This window comes from Nelumbo lutea, chromosome 7 (assembly GCF_056320005.1).
Source record: "Nelumbo lutea isolate HS-2025 chromosome 7, American lotus-T2T, whole genome shotgun sequence".
Taxonomy (NCBI): Eukaryota; Viridiplantae; Streptophyta; class Magnoliopsida; order Proteales; family Nelumbonaceae; genus Nelumbo; species Nelumbo lutea.
In genome coordinates this window covers 33,030,358-33,056,846 of record NC_142690.1, presented here as the reverse complement: position 1 = coordinate 33,056,846, position 26,489 = coordinate 33,030,358, and the positions used below count along the sequence as shown (strand labels likewise).

General features: G+C 37.3%; 1 protein-coding gene across 25 annotated transcripts in view; it reads left to right on the top strand.

Moving 5' to 3' along the window:
• LOC148846019 (5'-3' exonuclease family protein) overlaps positions 1–26,489 on the top strand; it is a 109,831-nt gene that overhangs the window by 34,897 nt on the left and 48,445 nt on the right. For 15 of the 25 annotated variants that reach the window (XR_016102180.1, XM_088954655.1, XM_088954658.1 and 12 more), the window contains 4 exons: positions 2,303–2,321; positions 7,685–7,738; positions 16,621–16,748; positions 16,834–16,902. Coding sequence is in view for 22 of the 25 variants with exons in the window: in XM_088954655.1 (XP_088810781.1) it covers positions 2,303–2,321; positions 7,685–7,738; positions 16,621–16,748; positions 16,834–16,902 (270 nt within the window). In the remaining 3 variants the exon portion in view is untranslated. The remainder of the gene's footprint in view (positions 1–2,302; positions 2,322–7,684; positions 7,739–16,620; positions 16,749–16,833; positions 16,903–26,489) is intronic. The other 10 variants (XR_016102182.1, XR_016102181.1, XM_088954668.1 and 7 more) reach the window with 1 other exon arrangement.

Sequence of the window (26,489 nt, the reverse complement as noted above, 5' to 3'; positions counted from 1 at the left end):
ATTTGTTTATATAAACGGATCACACGTTTCGTTTTTCTTTATTGATAACTATATTTTTATTTGATTAGTCTTTTATGTGTTATGTTAATACGTTTATCCACCTCCATCGCAAATGATTTCTCTTCCTAAATGCTTCATATATACATATATCTATATGCAAGAATGAACAACAACGAAATCAAATCTAGATTGTATATTGCCCAATCATAACATAACATCTTAACTTCGGCCCATTTGCCTTCAGACGCAAGCGGACGCGGCCGATAGGTGCGAACATGTGGTTTGCATGAGATCAGTACTGTTGTGTGTTTCAACCTAGTGAAGTCCACATTTGGTGGATTATTTTATGCACATACCGAGATGGAATGACTCAATGGTCATTATAGTGCATGTGCAGGTGGCCTCAGGGACTAGACCATCTGGACTCTGGGCCCATTTGCCTTTGGACGCAGGCAGACGCGGCCGATAGGTGTGAACGTGTCGTTTGCATGAGATCAGTACTGTTGTGTTTCTGCTTCTTGAAGTCCACATTTGGTGGATTACTTTATGCACATAATGAGATGGAATGACTCAATGGTCGTTATAGTGCATGTGCCGGAGGCCTTAGGGGTCGGACCATTTGAACTCTGGGCCCATTTTCCTACGAACGTGGGTGGACGCGGCCGATAGGTGTGAACATGTGGTTTGCATGAGATCAGTACTGTTGTGTGTTTTAGCCTAGTGAAGTCCACATTTGGTGGATTATTTTATGCACATACCGAGATGGAATGACTCAATGGTCATTATAGTTTATGTGTCAGAGGCCTCAGGGACCAAACCATCTGAACTCCGGGCCCATTTGCCTTCGGACGCGGCCGATAGGTGTGAATGTTTGGTTTGCCGGAGGCCTCACTTGATACAACATCATTCTCTAGCCGTTCACGCTTTTCATACAACTCTTCGTTCTCGATCTGCAATGCCTGATTGCCCGGTATTGGGCCTTGGCTGCCTGAAGTTCATTCTTTAAATACCGGGATCGGTGATACAATCTTTTACACTCATCATAGTTTGCATCCATGATGTGGATGCGGCGGGTTGTTTTTAAGTGTTGTATGGCCTACATCGCTACCGATTGCAGTGATGGCTCGGGCGTTGAAGCAATATCCCCGTAAAATGTCATCTCCTCTCCCCACACGTTCACTTTGACTGCCACTTGAACGTGGTCTTCAAGCATGTTAACAACGAACTTTGGTTGTGGGAGTTCATGCAGTGGCCATTCGCCCCCAGACCCCCATGCCACACCCCTCGAGGCCAGCCCAAACAAGTCTTCTTTGATTACATTCCAACAATCTTGAAAGAAAGCCATAGAAAACCCATCCGGCCATGGTGCTTTGGATCTGTCCATTGAGAAAACAACTTGATTGATCTCCTCCTCAAAGTTCCTTTCAAACCAGCCTTTGCTTTCTTCAGGTAGTTTCTGCCATACCAAACCTTCTAGTTCTACTCTAGTGCCTAGGGGTCTCCTCAAAATAGATTTGAAGTGATCAACAAAACAATTGGCTATCTCCTCTTGGGAATCATAAACTAGCCCATTCACTTCCAATTTAGTTACCGGATTTTTCCTTCTCCTTCCATTGGCTAGTTCGTGGAAGAATTTTGTGTTTCTATCACCTTCCTCGATCCATTTACATTTAGATTTTTGCCTCCAAGGGATTTCCTCTTGTAAGAGGACCTTTTTTAGATCCCTCTTCAGTTTCCATCGCCGCTCTCTTTCTTGAGAGTTCATGGTTCTTTGGGATTCCTTCACACCCAATTCCTCTATTTGGGTCATCAAGGAAGATTTCATTTATTCTATTCTTCCAATTTGACCCCTGTTCCATTCTTTCAATTTTGACTTCAAGTTTTTCAATTTTTTGTGAAATCTTACTCTTACCCCTTTCCACTTGGGTGGAGGTCTATTATTTTGACACCTATTATTTTGATTTAGATTTATTTCGTGTTCCAGTGATCAAATGGGATCTTTAGGATGTTACTACTGTGTCTTGTGATAATGTGTTTGCATAGTTTTTAGTTATGTTTCTGTAAAATCCAAGCAATACTTTTGATATTCCGTGTTATTTTTTTAATGTATGCATTGTTTGTGTTGGCTATTGGTCCATTTACTGTCACCATGTGTTAGTTGATGGCTCGTTTACTTGTTACTAGTTTTTGTTGTCCTTTCCCTTTTCTGGATGTCTTTTATTTGATGTTAGCTTATTGATTTTTTTTATCCTCAAATGGAAAATCTCTGGTATTGCTCATTGATGAAGATCTTTTATTGCAGGTGGTGTTTGACCATGACGGTGAGATGCATATAAATTGGTCATGTCCTTTTTCTGATTCGTTGTGTGGTTGATAATTCTCCATTTTAGCATGCTTCACTTGCTTGTACTTCATTATTTTCTTTGATCTCTGCCTATTGACTGAATTGATCTAAATATTGAAATAACTTTTTCTTAACTATTTTTGGGTTAAATATATGGTCTCAGCAATGAGACTTGCATTTCTTATGTACTGGATGCTTTTGAATATTTTCTTTGGTGATTGTGGTACTCGTCTGCATAGCTGATGTTTGGTAATCCTGGTTTATCTTTGTGAGGTTCTTGAGGTGGTGCCATTTGTCAGGGACTGGTTAATTTTGGTTGAGGGTTGCAGTAAGATCTTGCTGGGGTTCTCAATGGATTTTTAATCCTTTTGTCTCAGAATCGGTAGGGGTGAGCATTATTCGGTTAAAATCGAATAACCGAACCAAAAATTTCAGTTTTGGTTTTTAGTTAATTCGGTTTGGTTAATTTGGTTTTTGGAAATTTTGGCTTTCAGATCAGAATTAGAAATTTGGTTAACTGAAAAACCGAATTAACCAAACTTCATTATATAATATGTAATATGTATTATTTAATATATAGTATATAACATAATATATAATATGCTATATATTTATATGTTAATATATTATATGGTATATTATAATGAAATTCAGTTTCATAATATATATTATATATTATATGTTATAATATACAAAAGTCGAGCCAATGGCTTACACTGATCGTAGGTCCCATCCATGGGGATCAACCGAAGTGTATTAATGGCCCAATCATGGGCTGGTCTCAATAAACACTGTTTCCGCTGTGACAGGATTGCAAACAGAAAGAAAACTCCATTCCCATAGTCCTCCAAACAAAGCAGAAAGCTGCAGTGCGCGTGGGATTGGAGTTTTCTTGCTAGGCTAAGTTAGCACTCCGGCCTAGCTTTTAACCGAAAACTGAACCGAATATTTCGGTTTTCTTGTAATTCGATTTCAGTTCAGTTTTTAATTTTTTTATTTTGGTTTTTAAAATTTTGGTTTATTCGGATATCAGTGTCATATCCTGCTGTTCATGTTCCCTATTTTTTTATAATAAAATTGCATTTAGTTATGGATTAAAAAATGTAACATACAATATGAAAAAGGGTTTGTTGGTGTAGTACTTCATCCCTTTTACCATTAAGGCCCTAAGTATTGATATTTCCTGTTCAGTAAACAGTTACTATTATAAAAAACCTTAAAAATATGCAGTCAATAACCATCTTCATGAATAACCTGCAACCTCTTTTTTTACAAATTACAATGCAAGACCTGTTGAAGGAAAACTTGATTTATTTGACATGTTGTAATGAGAATCTAATGAGGAAACAAGAAGAAGAAAGAGATGAAGACAGGAGAGAGAGAAACGTGTTATCTCATATGACTACAAATAATGAGGGAAAATGCTCTTATACTCTTGTACAAGTATATAAAATCTTGACAAGTCAAGATTGTGCAAAATACTCAATCTGTCCTTACATAATGCAACTCAACAGTCTCCCCTCAAGTTGGTGCAAAGACAAAAATCATGTCCAACCTTCTGGTAATCTCATGTGGGCAGGCATTATTGATTCCTATAGTAAGAACATTGGTTAACTGCAACTGGACTGTAATATATGATGTGCAAATCTGCCATTTTAGAAACTTCTTTCGAATTAAGTGACAAATCTACCTTGATGTGCTTGGTATGATTGTGTTGGACTGGGTTGTGAGCTATACTAATGTCTGCCTTGTTATGATAATATATGCTCACTGGTCCATCAGTAGTGAAGCCAAGCTCTCATAATTCTTAAGCCCCAATGTTTCAAAAACCCCATGTGCCATAGATCTGAATTCTGCCTTTGCACTAGATACTGCAACCACAGACTTTCATACTGTGCCAAGTAACTAAGTTTGCATCCATCAAAGAACAGTACCTGATGTGGATTTCTTTTTAGTGATGGATCCAGCCTTGTCACCATTTACTAGAAATTAAAAGAAAAAAAGGTTTAAGTAATAAAAGAAAAAGGAAGGTCTCTTGAAAGAAGTAGAAGAAGTTGAGAGATGAGGGGAGAGAAAGTTCATAATGATTGGGCTGCCTCTCCCATTAACTTTTATGGTTAAAGAATAAAAAGCATAGAATGTCAAATATGCCCTCAATAGGGTGGCTACTGTCCACACACTTAAACATAACTTAAAGAAACACTAAACTAATGGGCCTTGGGCCCAATAACACTAACTACATAACAAGAAAACAAATAACAGTAAATCCTCAACAAATGTATGCTTCAATATGGAAATGTCTATGATTACCAAACAAGATGCCTCTCCTATGTGAGGACTTTAGATACTGAATAATTCTATAAGCAGCTTCTTCTAGGATCAAGCATATCTTGGCTAACAACACTTACACCATGGTAATATCAGGTCTAGAGGGGGACAAAGCTTCCAACCAATTGCTGATATCTCTTTATATCAACTGAAAGTTCCCCATCCTGATCACCCAAATGATGATTTGGTTCACTTAGTGTATGAATTGGTTTAGATCCCAAGTTCTATAAATTAAGAACACAAGAAGGAACATAATTAATAAAAAATGGAGCAGTGTTAACAACATTAGGCCAAAATGCTTTACAAACATCCATACACGGCCTTTGTAACTTCAAGAAGGTGGCAGTTCCTTCTTTTTGCCACACTACTTTGTTGACAAGTCCTTATACAAATTGTTTGTTACTCAATTCCAATCTAAGAAATATTTCTGTAGCCTAGAATATATATGTTCTTCCAATTGTCTGACGAAGTTTAGAAGTTTGACCCTAAGTGCTAAATGGTTATGGTGTTACTCAAAAGGGATATTATTTTTTTGATCCTATTTCTGTTGCAAGTTTGTTTCTATTAATATTACTTTTGTTGAGCCTGTTCTATATGTTTTGACGTTTCTAATAAGAGGGAGATGCATATTTGGTTTAGTCCTTCTATACCTTTTGTGGTCCCTATTCTTGATCTTATTTTTGATATTTGTTTCTTCTAATTCTTAGCCCTTAAATAACTCCCAGAGAGAGTTACAGGCTTCCTAGAGAAGGCAGAGTGTTGTGCCTACATCAGATATCGAGTCTCATCCACGGCTGGTTACTTTTTATGCTCCAGCTCCAAGTAGTTATCCTCTTGCCTTTTTAGATCTTGGCTTGCCTATTGCTTTGAGAAATGGATGCCTTGATTAAGAATCGAACATGGATGGTTGTGGATGTAGTTTAAGGGAAATTTTCAGTTTGTTGTTGATGGGTGTTACCATTAAGCATGAAACAGTTGGATCCATTTAGATTGGGAAGGATCCATTGATGGTCATTGATCAACATCTGGTTATTGTACTCTTGTAGTAGGTAAGAGGAGCAAGATGCAATCCATAGTTGCTCAACTGTAAAAGCTGAGTACAGAGCCTTGGCACATAGTGTTTCATATAAGTTATGGGTAAAATCCATACTTTGATGAGATTGGTATTACTTATGATGAGCATTTGCATCTATATTGTGTTAATTAGGCTGTAATAAACGTTGCTCATAATCTAGCTCAACATGATAGAACCAAACATATTGAGGTAGGCAGACACTTTATCACACAGAGGGTGGCTTCAGGAGAAATGTGTGTCATGTGAGCTTAGATTGGCGGCTAGTAGATATCTTCACTAAAGGAGTTAATTGGGTGAAGCTCGATTACTTTATAGGTAAGCTAGGCATGCCTGATCAATATTCTCAGCTTGAGGGGGAGTGTTGACAGATCGGCCAGCTCTTTGCTTAGGCCTTCCTTTTCTTATTTTAGTTGTTCTTGTTTTTTTTTTCCTGCCACTTAAACAGGGGCAAATTTGTGATTGTACCTTTCTTTAGTTGGCCAGCTTATACAAAAGTATGGGGGGTCACTCTAACACCCCACAATTGGTAGTTTTCTCCGAACTCTTTTTTCTTTTTTCTTTTGCTTTTTTCTTCTAGTTTTTACAGGAAAGAAACTTCACAACTTATGGCTCCATAGAAGAAAAATAAAAAAAAAGACATCACCAACACATCAGGAACCAAGAGAAACACTGAGATAGAACCAACCAAACAAATAAAACTTCTCAATACCCGCTACAGAAAATCAGGGGGTTGATAGAGCCACTTTTTTTGGACAATGCTGTAATCTGTTGTAACCTGGGTCACATATATGATGGATTGTCTTTGTACTGTAACCAGTTTTTAATAATTTAATAAATGAATTTTTCTTTGCTGATCAGACAAAAGAAATAACACCCGCTATAGCAAAACATACCTAGAATAAAATGCAATCTTAGGCACTCCCCTTTATTCTATGCCCATTTCCTCTTCTCCTAATCTTATGCTTTCCCCTTCCTCCACTTCTCCATTTTTGAGTCCTTGTACAGACAACGGTTCCCCTGTTGCAGCTGCTCATGAAGGGCTATCCTCCTTATTTAATGCATCACCACTGCTGGTATCATATAAATAGCTGAATTAAACCATTATATGACAATCTGTATCTTTATCTATTTAACTTTTTAAAATTTCTATCCACTAGATGAAATATATGCTTGGATCTTCTATTTGATTTAATAATCTGAGACAATTAATAAGGAATCTAAACCGATACTGAACCTTTATTAAGTATCTAGTAGAGATTCCTAATACTTAGTTTCCTAGTAAAAAGCACTACTTTATAAATCTGGAACATTATTTCCTATGACATACCTAAATGAATTCTAGTTTCTCATGCTTTTAACTACAGCAAAACTGAAATTAAATGGGACCCATGGTATTGGTAAAGTTGTATAACATTACTAAATATGCATCGATTTTTTTAAACATATAACCACTTATGAAGTTCAAATTATTTTCTGCACTCTTTGGTATGGGATGAATGCCTCTTCAGAAATTAGGGTATGCTTACTGTTGGTCTACCATGGGGTAGTTTAGATATTTTCATACATTTTTGTCACTATGTCATTACTAAGTTAATGAACAGTTCCATCACATCCCTATCTTTCCTCATAGGGCCCTCAAGTTATTGAAGTGTTCTTGTCAGGAAAAAACATTGGAATCTTTCTTATTTGAAGATGGGGTGCATTTATGTTTGTTAAGGCCATTTAACATTGTGCTTGCGATTGTGTTTGTATTTCTAGTTTTGGTTCCTTTCCTAGTAATGATTGTCACCCATTAGATATTATATGATTGCCAATGTTTTGGGCTGAATTCTGGCCCATGCTTCCTAGAGTTCATCGGAAATAGAGTTATCAGGTTGTTTGGTTTCTGATGCTGTCATTTCAATTAAAATTTTGAGAGGAACAGATTTTCTTTTCAGGAGTTCCATTTGGTCGTACTTCTATTTCATCCAAACAAAGTTATATTGCTAAAGGTATGTTTTTTTCCAATTCTGGTTGACTGGTGAACTGAGCAGCTAAGTCTCTTGTGCAGTACTCTCATTTGCTTGTTGTTATGTCCATTTGTGGTTGTCCTTTCTTTCTTTTGTTTTTTAAAGCAAAGATGCAAATAAATTTCACCAATTTTTACTTTTTAATTTTGTATAGCAGATAGCTTTAGACGTCTCACTTTCATTTTGAATGTTCCTTTTTTTCCCTTAAGAAGTAAAATATCAGTATTCCGTTCTTTTAAAGTTTTTCCTGGATAGCTACTATCTCATATTTCGAACTTATAATTTATATAATTAAATTATTGATTTTTTGCTTACGGTTCTAGTAGATTTTTAATGGAATTCTTCTTTAAGATTATATTGGAAGCATTATATGTTATAACCATTGTAAGGTTATAGAATTACAATTTTCTTGACATGTGGGTATTCTAATACCTATTGTTGAATGTAAGTACTTAGCTAGGTTGGGAGTTGTAGTTTTTAAAGGGGTTAATTATGTCTTTTAAATGGGGAGTCGTTATGTGGCCTGTGGATAGGGGTATTTCTGTCCTTTTATATGTTGCTTACTATAACCATTGGGGGCTGTGCAAAGCACACCAAGTTCTCCTTTAACTATTTTCTCCTCTTTTCTCCCTTTCTTCTTCTTTCTTGCTACTATTTTCTGTCTTTTCTTCTACTTTATTTACTGTTTTTCATTGATAATCTGAACTGCATACATGATATCTGTATTGTTTTGATGAGTATCAGAAAACTATGCAGTGTTTTAAAAGTGCAAGGCGCAGGGGCCAATTTGTGCTTGAGGTGCAAGGCGCAAGGTGAGCGCCTTTTTGAAGCAAGGCACAAAAATACAAAAAATAAAAAAGTCAGAAAATAAAAAAAATGCCAACAAATAAAAAAATGAGAAATAATAAAAAAAGTATTAAACATAATATTAATAAAAAGTATAAACTTAAAATTTCAAATAATTTTTTTAAAAAACCTATTATATACATAAACATAACATGTAAATGTATTCAAATGAAAATTTAAAAATTAAATCAAACATATAAAACAATTTCAAGCATGTAAAACCGACAATCTTTTTTTTTCCTCAATTGCATTACTTCAAGTAACTAATGCGATGTAAAACATATTACATTCCTAATCCTACAAGCCGCCTTTATGCCACATCCCTCGAGGCAATCCCAAACAAGTCCATGTTAGGGTCTTAAATTCTTAGTTTTCACACAAAAAATAATGATTTTATAATTTTTATTGCTTTTTAAGAAGATCTTTTATTAGGATGAATGAGTGAACAACGTTAGCAAATAGGGGGTTCTTGGAGCTTCGGTGAGCGAGCGAAACAAGTGAACCGGAGAAATGATGAAAGAAATAAGTGCAAGATGATACCCAGAGTACAAGCAAGGTTCAAAATATCAATACGCCTGATACGCCGATAGGGGCGTATCGGGCAAATCGATACACATTTTGGAGCCTTTTTTTAATTTTCTTCGCAACCGGTTTAGGTCTTCTCTACCCCCTGAATTGGTCAGACCTCCGATACACCCACAGTAGGGGCATATCAGAGGGGTCCCGGAACGTTGAACCTTGAGTATCGGAGGGGCCGATACGTGTCAATACTTTGAACCTTGAGTACAAGAAGCAAGTGTTGCAAATATAATTTGTGGAGATGCTTATGTTATCTGGGTTGAAAGAGAAAATTAGGGTGCACCATAATCTTGTTAAGAACTAGAGCTCCTACATCCACACAAATCCATATTATAGTCCTTCCTTTGCCATCTAGATTGTTTGCCTTCATTTTCTCAACACTTGCTAAAAAAAAAAAACAGAGCAGAAAAGATTCAGAGGTTTAAGGAATGGAAGAACTCCTTAAACCTATGGAGAAAGAAGTTACTATGCAGAGAGGAAACAAAATAACTAAGGAAAGTGTATAGGACTATATATTATGGATGAGGTCTGCAACAACAGTCTGCTTCTCAGGAGGTAAGAGAGCTGAAGGCTGGAAGAGAGTGCTGGAAACAACTCAACAATTTTCTTGGAAACATGAACAATAACAAGACAAAGATGAGGTGATGGAAGATGAAAAGACAATGCTTGGTCGAGAGGAAGAAAGTAAGGAACAACCAGAAGATGGGACAATGATGTACCCAATAAAGGAGTTTGAGAGGTGGGCGATGGTAGAGTGGGGAAGAGAAGAGGTTATGGGAGTGAGGAAATTGCACGCAAAGCTTCTGTTAGTAATGTTTCACAGCAGAAAAATCGCAGAACAGGTTTTGAAGGAAGAGAAAGCAAAGGAGAGAACTTTTGATCTGAGGCTGGATTGGTGGTCACTGGCGGTCGGAGAACTGGTGGAAGGCAGACTGAAATGTGCGTTGTGGCCAAGTGTTGTGGGGATTCCACTACATGCATGGTGTAGCAACACATTCAAGGAAATCGTGGCATCTTACGGTAGGATCATAAGGTTAGACGATAGAAATAGGACCTGGGAGAAAATGGATATGGAAAGAATATTGGTCGAAGTAGAAAATATGACGGATGCTACAAAGAGAATATGTTTGATTTTTGCAGGAGAACGGTATGATTTAACTGATAGTGGAAAGAGTGGATGACACTTACCGCAAGAAAGAAAAGAAACAAGAGGTGAAGGGATTCCCATATGAGAGAAGAAGAGAGGAAGAAGGGTGGAGGAACGAGGAAGAGGAAAGGACGAGTGGAAAAACAGGGGAGAAGTTGGAGAAGAGGTAGAAGAGACTAAGAGTAGAGGAAGAAGATGATGAGTTGGCGGAACCATTAGGGAAGAAAATACATGTGGAAGGTGGGGATGAGATGGCAGGTAAGGAAAGGGGACAGGTGGAGATCGATGGGCCTGGGCCGATAGAAGGATGTATTTTTAAAGAGGGGGGAACAAAAAGAGGTGGAGACAATAGGTCACCGGTGGGTGATATGAAATTATTTTCAAAGAAGGGCAACCATTTCAAAAAGTTAGCAGTCAACTTTAAGAAAGCATCGAGAGCCAAAAGGTCAGAGAGTAAGAGGGTAATTCTGGAAAAAACACATCTTCCTCGAAGAGGATTATCTCTGACCGTTCGAGTTCCAGGAATCTGATGCGCAGAGATCACAAAGAAGAAGAAAAGGAAAACTGGATTTGGGTGGTAACCAAATATGAGAATGGAAGAAAGATTAGATTACCGGGAGGCAAGAAAGGCAAACAAGTACTGACAAGCTCGGTGGTGGGAGGAGAAACTCAGAAAACGGCTGTTGAATGGAAAACAGTAGAGCCACAGAGAAGCAGTAAAGGAGTCGCAGACCAAAAATTTGAAGAACTGTTAAATAGGACGAGTGAAGAGGTGTTCGTTCCACACTCAGAAACAGAAAGTAACAAGGAGGAGAGCTCTCCAAAAGGCAGCAATGAAGAGCAAGGGGCTTCGGGATGGTGGTCTATTCAGCAAGAGAAGAGTTCTCCTGCCAACCCGAATCCAAGCAGCACGGGAAATATATTAGAGGCAACAAAAAAAAGTAAGGGCAGACCTTGCGTGCGATCTGATCCAAGTAATTTGGAGGCTGCACCCAGAATTGAAGAGGTAAGTCAATCTGGCTCGTTGAGCACTCTTTTGATTGAAGATCCAAACAGGCGGAAAGGGGAGGAAGGAAAAAGAATAGGAGAAGAGGCAGGGGAGAAAAAAACAGAAAAAAGAAAGTCAAGGGAGGAGAAGGAAGGAGGTGGAGCACAAAACAGGGTATGTAAGAGAAAAAGAAGATACTCTGGTATACCCTAGAGTCCAATAGAAGAGAAGCAAGTGGAAGAAGAAGAAGCTCCAAAGACTGGGGACAGGAATAAAGTGAGTGAGAGAGCAGACCAGACTCATAAGGATCAAGAAGTCATGGAAATAATACAAAATGGGAAGGTGAATATTAACAAATTGGTGGAAAGGGAGGTTGAGAGAGGAAAATCTCTTGGCTTGGTTTTTTGGGGTGGAGAAGGCTTTGCAAAAATAGCATTCAAGAAGTTCGAGAAAAAGAAAAGAGAATAGGAAAAGAAAAGGGAGGTTGAGATTGGAAAATCTCTCGGCTTGGTTTTTTGGGGTGGAGAAGGCTTCGCAAAAATAGCATCCAAGAAGTTTGAGAAAAAGAAAAGAGAATAGGAAAAGAAAAGGGAAGAAATTCTAGAAAAAAACAAGGGGTGGGATGAGGAAGGGGGAGAAGAAGAGGATCTGGATGACATTGAGTGACCTTTTGGGGGTGGGGGAAAGTTAGGGGAGGGGGAGAAGATGAGGATATGCAGCTGGAATCTGAGGGGCTTGAGGGAAGGAAGAAGGAGGGAGACAGTGAGGATTTTGCTCTGAGATATCAAACTAGAGGTAGTCCTAATTCAAGAATCAATAGTGGAAAACTTCGAGGTGAAAATGAAGAATGAAATCTGGGGTGAAGAGGGAGGTGAATGGATGGAGCATAGAGCTTCGGGTTTGTCAGGGGGAGCTGTAAATGGAACCCAGGGTTTTCAAAAAGCTGAGATGTACTTCCTTTTTGTCTTTCAAAAAAAATGTACCCATTATTACTTTGGCAAGCAATACTTCTCTGCCAAGGTTAAAAATCAAGCAAGGAAAAGACTGTTAGGAACAAAGATTTGTCATATAGGTGAAGAAAGATATAAAGAACAGGGATGTAGGTGGTGATGCTGTTAGAGTGAAGCTGCAGACAAACACCACTCTAATTGTAGCTCTGTTTGGTGGAAACAAGGCAATTCTGGAGATAATGGACAATGCACAAATAGATGGAGCCACAATGGTAAATTTGGAGGAAGTCCAACTGGTGATCTCTCTCATTGGTGTCAATTCACGGATGTCAAGGTAATCCAATTTTGGAGAAAGGATTACTCTAAGTCTAAGGGTGCTTGGGCTACCATCTCATTTGTGATCAGAGAAAATGATGGAAGTAGATAGCTTCATCGTGTGTTAGAGCATGTGGAGCTAGCTACCTTGGTTACCCCTGTTCAACAATTTTGCAAATCAGATGAGTGTAACTAGAGAAGAGTATACCCAAGAAAATCAAATTGGTTTCAGAAGGAATAGTGTTTAGCATCGGGCTAGTGACCTCAGTTGAAGCAAGCTTGTGGAAGGAAGGGGCCAAGGTTGAAGACGATGATGTGGCAGGAGGAAGGGAGCATGAGCTATGTGGTGGAAATAGGTTGGAAAATTCAATTAACTTATAAAGACTTGAAGTAGGGGTGGTTTAAACTGGTTGAGCCAACACCTAAAGCATAGTTGTTAAGGCGCCTAGACAATTCTAGGTTGCAGTGGGACGCCTAGGCAATACCTGGGTGACAAGAATTTCATAAAGTACAAAAAACTAAGTTTTTCCAAGATTCCTAATATTATATACAATTCAGCATGCATATTAATTGGACCAATAACAATTTTCTCTATTAGTAACATTGAATTTCCTCTTTAAACATTGAAAATAAACATATCTAGATGGCATTATTTCAATTATATTAAATTTCAATATTTTCAAAAAATTTCAAATTAGTACTAAAGAAGTTTATAGTTATATTTGAAAATTTTAAGATAGCAAGTTAAAGAGAAAGAGAAATGATTTAATATAAGAGAGAGAATAGAAAAAACAAAAAAAAAGAAACATCGTTATATTTCTGTTCTTTTTCTCTTCTCAAAACCTCTGGGTCTTTTAAACTTCAATGGTAAAACTTCAAAACAAAGTATCAATCATGCATATAGTATATAACAGAATGTAATAACATACATATTAGTAAGATGTAGTAATACAATGTTATTATTTATTATATGTTGATATCATGTTTTCAGTGTTAGAGAGCTTGAGAAGAAGAGAAGATTGAACTGTTGAGAGCCAAAAAAGAATAGTGGGCGGCTGCCCATCTTATTATTTATAATAGGGTGACCATAAAAAGCCACTGGCACACTAAACTGTACACAAACACAGCATAAACAGATTTATCCACTTCGATCTAAGGATGTAGTTTCTAAATTTATTCAGGATTTTCACTGTGTTGTTTTTACACAATTTAATGTAGAGATAAAATCTTCTAGTCAAATAATGCAAAGGAATACTACTCTGAAGAGGTAACAGCTCGTGCTTCTTTTTGGGTTCCCTGTACTGCCTTTTTTCTGAATTAATAAATTATCTTCATTCATCAAAAAAAAAAAAAATGCAAAGGAATATCTGAAGGGTGATTTGTTGGAATTCTTTGCATCTTATGGTTCCATCCATTGAAATTCATGTCCTCACACACCACCTTCATGAAGTTGCCCGTAGCCTTTTATTTTACATGAATGTTTCAAAGAAGTTTTGGATGGACATTGTGTTAACTGCTGCCTATCTGAACAATACAATGCCATCATGAGTTCTACAATACGGGGCCCCATATTAGTGGTTATTCCCTCAGTCTCCCTTTTTTTCTATCCCTCTTCGTACTTTTAGATGTCGTTGGTTTGTCTATAACCATTTTCATGGTAAGCTTAATGCTTCATCTCTTCCTTGTGTGTTCCTTGGGTGTCCTTCCTCCCAGAAGGGATATAAGTGCTTTACTTGTAGAGCAGTTAGTCACAAAGTCACAGTTCAGATTAGAAAAGAAGATAGAATGGTAGTAGAGAAAAGATAAGAGAAAGTAGGAGAATGACCAAAATACATAACAACAATAAAAGCATAAAAAAACACTATGCAAACAGCATAAATACATAGAAAAAAAACTAATAAGCTGTTTCTCTACTTTCCCTGTCATGTTGGGAATAGATATTTGTCATTTCCAACATCTGTATCTGTTTCAGCTTGACCTCTGTGACTTTTTTGGTGAACACATCAGTGTACATGTCAAATGCAACATATGGTAAACAAACTTCCTGAGATTCAACCCTCTCCCTATTAAAGTGGTGGTCTACCTCTATGTGTTTTGTTCTATCATGTTGTATTGGATTGTTTGCAATATAGATGGCAGCTTGATTATCACAATACTACATCAAGGGTATCTTATAATCAGTACCTAGTTCCTCAAGTAGAGATTTCAACCACTACACTTCTGATGAGCTATGACCTATACTCCGCTTCAGCACTGGAATGAGCTACAGTACTTGTTGTTTGCTCTTCCAAGAAACAAGGTTTCATCCAACAAAAGCATAGTACCAAGTACCTTGAAGTAGACCTCCTGTCATCAATATATCAGGACCAATCTACATTAGTATAAACTTCAATCTTCATATGCCCATTATTTTGATAAAGTACACCTTTGCCTGGACACCTCTTTAAGTAAGCAAGAATCCTCTTAAACAACCAAAGGTGTGTACTCCTAGGGGCATACATATAATGACTAACAACACTGACAACATAAGAAATGTCGGGTATAGTCATACATAGATAAAGTAACTTCCCTACAAGCCATTGATGGATACCCTTATCTTCTAGAGGTTCACCACCCTCTGCACTAATTTTATGATTTAACTCAATAGTCGTGTCTGCTAGCTTAACACCTAATTTTCTCTAATTGCACTTTATTTGTCAAAGAAGCTGGAGACTATATAACTGTTTTGATTATGTATATAGGTGATGTTGTAGTTAGAGGAAACAATTCTCGAGTTAGATAAACTAAGTTCTTGGTTTCTGTGTTTGAGATTCAAAACTTGGAAAAGCTAATTGATTTTCCAAGGATAGAAGTTGCAGTTGAGGAAAGGAATATTTATTTCTTAGAGAACATACACACTCGATCTGCTATAGGAGACTAGAAAATGGAGAATTAAACTAGTGGGTACTCCCACCCACTGAAGACTCTGGAAATCTTTCATCAATTCTCATATATGACCTTTGGAGAAACTGGTCAGCAGTAGCGTGGTGTTCTTACATTAAGAATAAGATAGTTACAAGGTGGTCTCCTCTGTCTGAAGGCTCATTGAATCTGAACTTTGATGGAAGTAGCTTGGGCAATCCAGGGTTATCTGGAATGGGGGGTGTTCTGAGGAATGAGTTTGGAGAGGTGGTACTGCACTGCTTGGGTCCTTTAGGAGTTAGGGATTCTGTTAAGGAAGATCTGTTAGCTTCTGTACTAGGGGCAATTTGCAAACCAATTGGGGCTAGAGCATTTAATCATTGGAGGGGATTCCAAGGTGGTGGTGGGATGGCTGAAAAACCCCAAGGATACTATATGGTGCTACAAGAATGAAATTAAGAAATTTAATTGGCTGACAAAGAGTATGTTGGTTTCTATGCAGTGGGTGGGGAGATCAGCAAATACTATGGCTGATGTGTTAGCCAATCAAGGGGTAAATAGGGAAGTTGTTTTGGGCTCAGCTGTGACTTATGTAATTTATTGTCAGTTATTGGGAGAGACTGCAGCTCGAGCCTCTCCTTGGGATGTTGTATGAAGCTAAAATTCTAAATCAGTTTTTGAATTAATAAAATTTCTATTACCCATAAAAAAATCATTAATGTTGTTCTGAACAAGGTGATATTCTTCTAGACAAGGGAGTGTTCCAGAGATTCATAGGTGGGATTCTTTATTTATGCTTGATTAGTCCATGTTTGTTGTGCTACTTGGCTTGGGACGCTCATTTTAATAACATGCAAACTTTGATATGCTTGTGATGCAATTCAAAGATAGGTTTTTTTTTTTTCTTTTTTCTTTCTTCCTCTTTTATTGACAGTACTTGAGTGTCATTGGTGTTGCAAATGTGTCATTTCTCATTTTCCTTGGTGTAATTGTTGTTAAGATCTGTATATTGTGATTGAATTCATTTGCTTCTGTTTAACCTGTTTTTTGGATGGTAGTTCTTGGCAGAAGTCATAGTGAACTTACTTGACTTTTCAGAGTTAGTAATTTTGATTATTGCTGCATCTAATTTGTGAAGGTTTGAATTTTCGTCACACCTTATATCCCTCATACAAAAGCAATCGTGATCCAACCCCTGATACTGTAGTTCAGGGACTTCAGTATTTGAAAGCATCTATCAAGGCTATGTCGATCAAAGTGATTGAGGTGAATTTTGTACAGAAAAGCTACATAACATATAGATACCATCTGTTATCATGTGTTGATTGCTTACTAATGCTCTAAAATCCAGGTTCCAGGTGTTGAGGCTGATGATGTGATTGGAACATTGGCCATAAATAGTGTTGCTGATGGGTTCAAGGTAGTTTTGTCATTTTTTCCATTGCTTCCCAGCTATATGGGGTTGGCTACATGAATCCTATTCCATTATTGTATTTTGCTTGGTGCATCCATTGTTAAATTATGGGTCCCTAAATTATTTCACAATACTTCAATCCATGTGCTTGTGAACATGGATCCTTAATTGTCATTTTGTGCTCATGCTATTGTGTTTCTTGGAAGTGACATGCTACACTTTAACCTGAGTGGGTGAGAAATGGTAAGGGTATGCTAGAGCGTTCCTTAGGGGCGAAGGCGATTTGCCACAAGAATACTTTGGTTGTGTTGAGAAATGAGAAGAAGCCAATCCAGAAACATGAATTTGATTAGGATGTAGAAATTAAGTGGAAATACTATGGAATTAGTAAATGCAAAATGGAGGTTTTTGAATATATATCTATATATATATATATGCTTCAAAAACAAGGACGAATATTTAGTAACATTTAAAATTGGACCAAATTCAAGCCAAATATATTATTTTTTCCTTATTAGGAGAACATAATGAAAGATGTATGAGGACTACAATGTTTTTATTGAGGAAAACCTAACTAGACAACATAGATTAATGGTGGTAGATGTACATATTAGAAGGTGAACGAAAAGAGAAGAAAATTAATGTCCAAAAACAGGGTGGGCAAATCTAAAAGAAAAACTAGTACAATTTACAGAGAAGCTAATAGTAGATTAATGGTGCCTCGTATAGGCATCAAATCATCATCATCAACGCCTTGTCCCAACTATGTGGGGCCGGCTACATGAATCCTGTTTTTCCATTTCATTTTGTTTAGTGTTGTATCCATTGTAAAATCATGGGGGCTTAAAAGAAGGGAAAAGAGATGAAGAAGAGGTTAGTTACGAATGGTGTCTTGTTACTGTTCACACCAGAAGCATTGCATTTGCGTTTGATAGGAAAAATATAAAATTGTACTTACTTGGGCACCCAAATACAAAAGGAAAAACCCCAAAAAGCCCTTACAACATGTTGTATATTCTCATCACTCCCCCTCAAGCTAAGCATAGATATCTATCATGCCCAACTTGCCTAGGTTACTATCAAACTTCGGTTTGTAAACTCGTTAGTAAGACAATTAGCAAGTTGATCCTCACATCTTACAAAGGACAAGCAAATGTCTCCACTATCAATTTTCTCTCAGAGGAAATGTCTATCCATTTCAATATGTTTTGTTTGATCATGCTGAACAGGATTATGAGAAATGTTTATAGTTGCCTAGTTGTCACAATATAATCTCATAGGAGTTTTTGCTAGAATTCCCATTTTCCTTAACAAGGTCTTCAATCATAGCAACTTTGACACCCCATGATCCATTGCCATGTATTCTGCCTCAACATTGGAGCGAGCAACAGTAGATTGCTTCTTGCTCTTCCAAGATATCACATTGCTCCCAACTAGGGGACAATACCCAGAAGTAGATCTCTTGTTGTCCATTGATCTTGCCCAATCTGCATTTGTGTAGGCCTTAATCTTCATATGCTTGTGATTGGAGTATTAAATTCCATTGCTAGACACCCTTTCAAATAAGCAAGAATCCTGTTGAACATGGGTAAAGAAGACAACTAACCAATCTTTGATAGACCTCTTTGTCTAAAAGAACATCTCCATCAGTGGCATTCAATCTGTGGTTAGGGCCAATTGGGGTTCTAGTTGGCTTACACCCCAATTTCCCAACTTCCTTTAACAAGTCAAGAGCATATTTTCTTTGAGAAACAAAAATATCCTTCTTTGATCTTGCTACTTCAATTCCTAAAAGTACTTAAGATCACCAAGGTGCTTAATTTCAAATTCAAAGGCAAGGAAGGGTTTTAGCTGAGAGATTCTAGAGATGTCATCACCAGTCAAAACAATATAATCAACATATACTATTAGCATAGTCACCTGATCATCATGCCTTCTTATAAGCAATGTATGATTAGCTTGAAATTGAGAGAACCCGATCATCAATATTGCTCTTCTGAATAAACCAAGCTCTAGGAGATTGTTTGAGTCCATACAAGGACTTCTTTAGATGACAAACCTTTCCCTCATTGTTAGGACGGCTCACTCTTGACGACAGATGCATATAAACTTTCTCATGTAGGTTTCCATTAAGAAAGGCATTTTTCACATCCATATGATATAAAGGCCAAGAGAAGTGTGCTGCCAAGAGACATAATCACATAGATAGAATTCATTTTTGCCATTGGAGCAAATGTTTCTTGATAATCAATGGCATAAACCTGAGTATATCCTTTTACCACCAACTGTGCCTTATATCTTTCAACAAAGCCATCAACCTTGTGTTTAACAATATACACCCACTTACATCCAATTGTAGATTTGTCCTTGGGAAGAGAGAGAAGATCCAAAGTCTGGTTCTTTATGAGAACATCCATCTCTTGGTTCATAGCTTCTCCAATGAGGTGACTGTACTGCCTCAATAACATTGTAAGGAAAAGAAACAGAAGAGAAGCAGGGATATAGGCGCAATAAGAGGGTGAGAGAGCACCATAGGAAACATAGTTAGTGATGGTAATAGGAGATCAAGGTTGGGATCAATAATAGGAGCATTAGGAGGATTACAAAGTGTAGGATCAAGGTTATCTAGGACCAGGTGTTCAGATTGTGATGGGCAATCAACATTAGAAGCAACCTTCTTCTGCCACTTGATAAAAAAACTTTTGGATGATGCACAAGAGGAGGTGAAGAAATGTTGGTAGTAGTGTATGGCTCAATGCATGGTTTAAAATGTTGTGACATTTCGGTAATGTTGCCCAACATATGTTGGTGTCGAGACCTACCGACATGAACTCACATTGGAATTAAAAATGTCGGTTGATATTTTGACCATTTCGGTAAATATCGCCTATGTCGTTTAAGAAAAACAAAAAAAAGTATAATATTTCAAAATATTTCTTCCAAAATGTTGACAACTCAGCATATCTTAGAAGTGAAGACAATCAAATTTCATCACAAACAAAAAGAGAAAAAAAAGAGAGATTAAATAGGAAAAAAGAAGTTTTCAGTTTACTTGAAGCTGGAAGAGCAAGAACTTCAGGCTCAAATAGGCATAAAAGTGGCTTTTACACGCAGTCTTGCATTGAATAACCTTCTTGAATGAAGACGTAGGACAATGGACATCTAAAATTCTAAAGAAATTGCTCTCATCTCACTCCCAAGTCTCATCTTGATTCAGCCATCAGGTATGCAGTGCCATCCCTATTTCCCTCTCACAGTGAATAATCATGCAAAATAAGGAAAAAAAAAGATGTGGAATTGAGGACTCGAGGTTGAGGAGAATGGATGTCTTAATCTTCCTTTTCTGTTTCTTCATCTTGATCTTCGGATTGCTAAAATCCTCGCATAGTTACACTGCGTCTTTGAGTCTTTGTAGAGTCTTCGAAGTTTCAGGTCGAGGGTTCGAATGACCAATGAACCCTTAAGCCTAAATGTTTTAGTTAACATGCTATCGTACATGACGGTTTATCTAAGTCTATAGACCATCACAAATGCAAGCCTTTAAATGGAATCTTTAAAACATAACTACAAGGCTGTTACAATGCAATAGGGTCTATTGTAATACCAAGGTTCTAAATAGCGATACGTCTGATACGTCAGCAGGGGCGTATTGGGCAGTATCAGTACTTTTTTTTTTTTTACTTTTTTTTTCAAATCTGGTTTAGGGGGGGCGGCTTAAGGTTCCTCCACCTTCTGAACCAGTCAAAACCCCGATACACCCTTTGTAGGGGCGTATTGACCGATACAGACCGATACATAATGATACTTTGAACCTTGTGTAATACTATAGACCTCCTAGTAGAAAACTTATGAAAAAGAATCTTTAATATATTTTTATAGTCTTATATTACAAGTATATGAAGGTCTATAGTAATATTGTAGATCCTCATTATAAAAGTCAACAAAAGTAAATAAGTAATAAGAAAATTAATATTTATGATAAAATATAAAATATTCATAAAAACGATTGATAAACTAGCTTCTTATTAAAATAAAATAAAATGCATGAATAACATATTTTTATAATAATAAAATATTAAATGGTTTATCTAGTTTATATGATTTAATAAATAGTTTATATGATGATATTTTAGACCCTCATTATAAAAGTAATAAAAAATGAAATAATAATAAGAAAGTTAATAGTTGAGATAAAATATTCATATAAACCAAAAAATAGTGATATATTTTATATAATAATTAAAGTATTACTTAAACTAATTACTTAAATAAAATAGTTTTCTTAATAAAAAAATTAAATTGTTTATATTGTTTACATGATTTAATCCTAATTATTTATTAGAACAAAAACATATGCATCATGGAAGATTATAGTCCGGAAAGGTGTATTAATGTTTCTTTTATCATTTTACAGAATATCATTGCATATTTCCAAATATTTCATAATATTCCCCAATGTTTATAATTTTTACATTATTTCCATCCGACATTACTGACATATGTCCTATATTTGGGTAAGCAACATTTCCATCGACATCGACATTTTAAACCTTGGCTCTATGCACAAAGATGAAAGAAATAACTGTTCTTTGATATCAACTTGGAAACCAGATCAGTAGTAGTCTTATTTATTTTGTGTTGAAACTAGAAAGAAAATAACAGAAAACATATCCGGAAAAAAAATGAAGAAGATGAAAGAAGAAGACAAGTATTTGAAGGTTAATGTGTGGGGTCTAACTTATGGCCCCATTAGCTTTTATTAAAGTGATTATAATATTGTGCAAGTGCAAGTGCGAATATAACCAAGCATAACAGCCCAATAAAAAATAAACAAGGCATCCTACTATCTGAACACAGAGAAAATATGTTTTTGATCTTCTCAAGTAGACATGGAAGCTAAGAGATAAACTAGAGTACACTCCAATAAATCCCACCTCTGAGGTGGGAACCAATGATGGTGAGTTGTTGCACGATAGGGGGCAAAACAGAGGTTGCTAGGTAGGTTTCTATATCATTGTTTGACTTGACTAGATCTTATGCTATTGGTGGTCATTCAATACATGCTTCAACCAAGAACTTATCATATGTAGGCAGTGGAACAGATCTTATGCTATTTGAAAGGTGCTCTTGAGAAGGGATTTCTTTACTCCAACCATGTTCATATTAAAGTGGAAATATTGATGCTCATAGGACTGAATCTCTTGATGATAGACACTCTACCTCAAGTTATTGTTCATTTGTTGGCTTTTGTCTTATGAGGGAGTAAGAAACAATCAGTAGTAGCTAGATCTAGTGTTGAAGCTGAATACAAGGCTATGTCACATTGTGTTTCTGAATTTTTATGGCTAAAAATTTGCTAATTGTGATTGATATACAGTTTGAGAGGCCCATGAAGCTATACTGTGACAATAAAGTTTCCATAAACATAGATCATGATAGTTTAGCATGACTGGACAAAACACATGGTAGATGGGCATTTATCTTGGCACATGCTGCAAATGAGTTGTGTGTGTGCCATTTATGAGATCGAAAGATCAGCTAGTTGCTTGACTAAAGGAGTGCCTAGACCCAAAGATCAATCTGGGCCTTTATGACATCTATGCCCAGCATGAGGGGGAGTGTTGAGAGATTTAGGGTTAGTTTAGTCAACATAGTTTTCAAGGCATCTAGGCAATTTTTGGTGACATTGGGAAACCTAGTTGCCTAGTTGCCTAGGCGATAAGAATTTTATAATAATAAAGAACTAACTTTTGGCTAATATCTTTTGGGGGGTTGAAACCACTGTTGTACCATTCAGTTTCCTCCTGTTAATATAATTAATAAGATTTCTTTTTGCTGATAAAAAAGAGCAAACTTTTTGCTAGTTCCCCTAGTTTTATATTCAGCATGTATATTAGTTGAAATCATAGCAATTTTATTTATTAAGAACATTAAATTTCCTCTAAAACTGTGGCAAATCATCACATCTAAAAGATAAAAATATTTTACATATATTAATTTCATTATTTTAAAGAGTAGTACTACTATAATAAGTATTTGATAGAGCAATTTCATATCAATTAGAATTAGCTACTAAAAAAGGTTATTAACTTTATATGATAAATATTCAAGAACAAGGATGGAATTTCTGTTTTATTTATAACTGCAGAGAGAGAGAGATTAGAATAAAAGAACCTCTCTATACTTCTATTATTTCTTTCCTTCTTTCTTTCTTTTTCTCTCCTCAAAACCCTTTGATCTTTTAAATTTCAATAGCAAAAATTAAAATAAAGTATAAATTATATATTGTATATATAATAAAATTTATGAATACACATATTAATAAGATACACATATTAAGGTGCCCACCTTATCATTTTTGTTGCCTAAACAGGCACCTAGTTGCTAGAAGTCAAGGTGTTTGGTGAGTCAGCCAGCTAAGGGCGCCTAGTCGCCTAGGCAACACCTTGACAACTATGTTAGTCAATTATGATTTATTTTAAATAGATGTAATTATGTGGTGTGCTAGGGGTTTTATGTAATTGTCAAATCTCTTATTGAATTCAATTCAGTGGTGTGTAATCCTAGAATGATTCATCAAACAATTGCTTTATTCTTTTCTTCTATTCATTAACATTTCTTGATCTCTTTGCGCTTTCAAACCTCAAGGGGGAAATTGTATCCTGTAGGTGTTCAAGACTACTATCAGTCTTGATCACTAAGAAACTTCAGGTTCGAAGAGAAGAGAAAGTGAAGAAGAAAGAGGAGAAAGAGTGGTGAAAGAGTAGTAGAACACAGGTTTTGAGTAGAAGAATAGAATCTCAATATTCTGTCGCCGCCACTTCAATTTAATATTTATATGTTATGCTAGTTACATGAAAGGACACATCTGCCCTTGGTGTTTACATCATAACACATAACAATATAAAACTGAAAAGTAAATGACAACTAGAATAACAGAATAACTAGAATACATTCTACCCTACGGACAGAGTGGGACCACAGCTGTGGGGCCCACATCAATGTTCTCTACACTCCCCCTCAAGTTGGGAGTAAATGTTCATTATTCCCAACTTGGATAGATCCGCTTCTAGCTTCTTTCTTGATACGACTTTAGTGAGGATGTCTGCTAGTTGCATACTGGATGTGATGTAAGGGAGGCATACTTCTTGAGATGAGACCCTCTCACGTACAAAATGACGGTCAACTTCAATGTGTTTGGTTCTGTCATGCTGCACTGGATTATGTGCTATATTAATGGCTGCTTGATTATCACAATACAATATCAGGGGCTTCTCATACTCAATACCCAACTCCTCAAGTAGAGATCTTAGCCATAGGATTTCAGCCACTCCATTGGCCATGGACCTGTATTCTGCTTCAGCACTTGACCGGGAGACAACACTTTGTTTCTTACTTCTCCAGGAGACAAGGTTTCCTCCCACAAGAGCACAATATCCTGAGGTAGACCTTCTGTCATCAACACTCCCAGCCCAATCAGCATCCGTATAGACCTCCACCTTCATGTGATTGTTGTTCTTGAACAGTATACCCCTACTCGGGCATCTCTTCAAGTAGGTTAAGATTCTTTATGCCGCAAGAAGATGTGTAGTTTTAGGAGAATGCATGTACTGGCTGACAACATTAACGATATAAGTAATATCTGGCCGAGTGAGGCAGAGATATAGGAGCTTTCCTACCAATTGCTGGAACATAACTTAGTCTTCGAGAAGCTCCCCACTCTCTGCACTAATCCTGTGGTTCTGTTCAATTGGTGTATCTGCAGGCTTGACACCTAACTTTCCAGTTTCTGCCAACATAACTTTGTCTTCAAGAAGCTCCCCACTCTCTGCACTAATCCTGTGGTTCTGTTCATTTGGTGTATCTGCAGGCTTGACACCTAACTTTCCAGTTTCTGCCAACAGGTTTAGGACATATTTCCTCTGAGAGATAAAGATCCCCTGTTTGGATCTAGCAACCTCAATACCCCAAAAATACCGGAGTACACCAAGGTCTTTCACCTCAAATTCTTGATGAAAGAGCTGTTTAAGGGACTCAATCTCATGGCTATCATTCCCTGTGACCACATATCATCAACATATACTGCTAGTAGTGTCAAGGAGGACTCCACCCTCTTGATGAATAGAGTATGATCTGACTGGGCCTGTACATAACCAAACTTCACAAGGGCTAGTCTGAATCTATCGAACCAAGCCCTAGGTGACTGTTTCAAACCATACAAAGCCTTGTTGAGCCGGCAGACCTTCTTACTTGTTTCTGCATCATAGAATCTAGGAGGCAAACACATGTAAACTTCTTCCTGCAGATCTCCATTCAAAAAAGCATTTTTCACGTCCATTTGGTATAAAGGCCAAGTGTGACTTGCTGCAAGGGATAATAGGACTCGAATAGTGGTCATCTTGGCTACCGGGGCAAAGGTCTCCAAGTAATTTATGCCATAAGTCTGTGTAAACCCTCTTGCAACTAACCGAGCTTTATACCTCTTAATAGATCCATCCGCATTATGCTTCACTGTAAATACCCATCTGCATCCAACTGGTTTCTTTCCTTTGTGCAGATCAACTACCACCCAGGTGTTGTTTTTCAACAGGGCATCCATCTCAACTTGCATTGCATCTTTCCATTCCGGGACGGATAGGGCTTCTTGCACTGTTCTTGGAATAGGGACATTGGAAATGGAACTAAGGTAGGGCCTATAGGTAGAAGATAGGCGATCATAGGATAAAAAATGGGAAATACAATGGGCTGTAGATGTGGTACAATGTCGTTTCCCTTTACGGACTGCAATCAGAAGGTCAAGATCATCTGTAGGAGGTGAAATGGCAACAATAGAGGAAGTCTCTGTGGGCCCTGGGACTGTAGTACCTGGATCTGGAGCTGCAGATGAGACTGGAGCTGGCCTGGACTGCTAATGATCAGCATCAACCTGCCTGCACTGCCTGTGATAGACCCTCAACTCCTGATCCCTCTGACCACCCTCACCATTGCAGCTCTCCCTCAACTCCTAATCCCTCTGACCACCCTCACCATTGCAGCTCTAATCACCCAATGAACTAGGTAAAGGAACTGCCCCACTCTCACTGCTCTCCCCCCGAAGACAAGGACTCAAAACCCCACTCTCACTACTCCCCCCCTGAGGGGAAACCCGAGGATAATAGGGTGTCCCCTCAAAGAAAGTGACATCCATGGAGACAAACTTCCTCCCTGAGACATTTGGAGGCTTTGGGTTCGAACTTGGAGTGATGGGGTCCGAGAAGCTGAACAAAGAAGGTACAACTGAATGTCTTAAGAGGAATAGAAAACAAGTCCTTACGTGGGTGTAGAAGGGAAAAGGAGAGCATCACCCCAGAAGCGAATAGGAACATTGGAAGTTAGCATGAGACTTCTAGCCACTTCCAAAATGTGCCTATTCTTCCTTTCGACAACTCCATTCTGTTGAGGTGTATGAGGGCAAGAGCTTTGGTGGATAACCCCATGATGAAGAAGATAAGATGTCAATGAGTTAGCAAAGTATTCTTTTGCGTTATCAGATCTGAGAACTTTGATCTTGGCATCAAACTGGGTTAGGATCATTTGGTGAAAGTTTTGGGTCA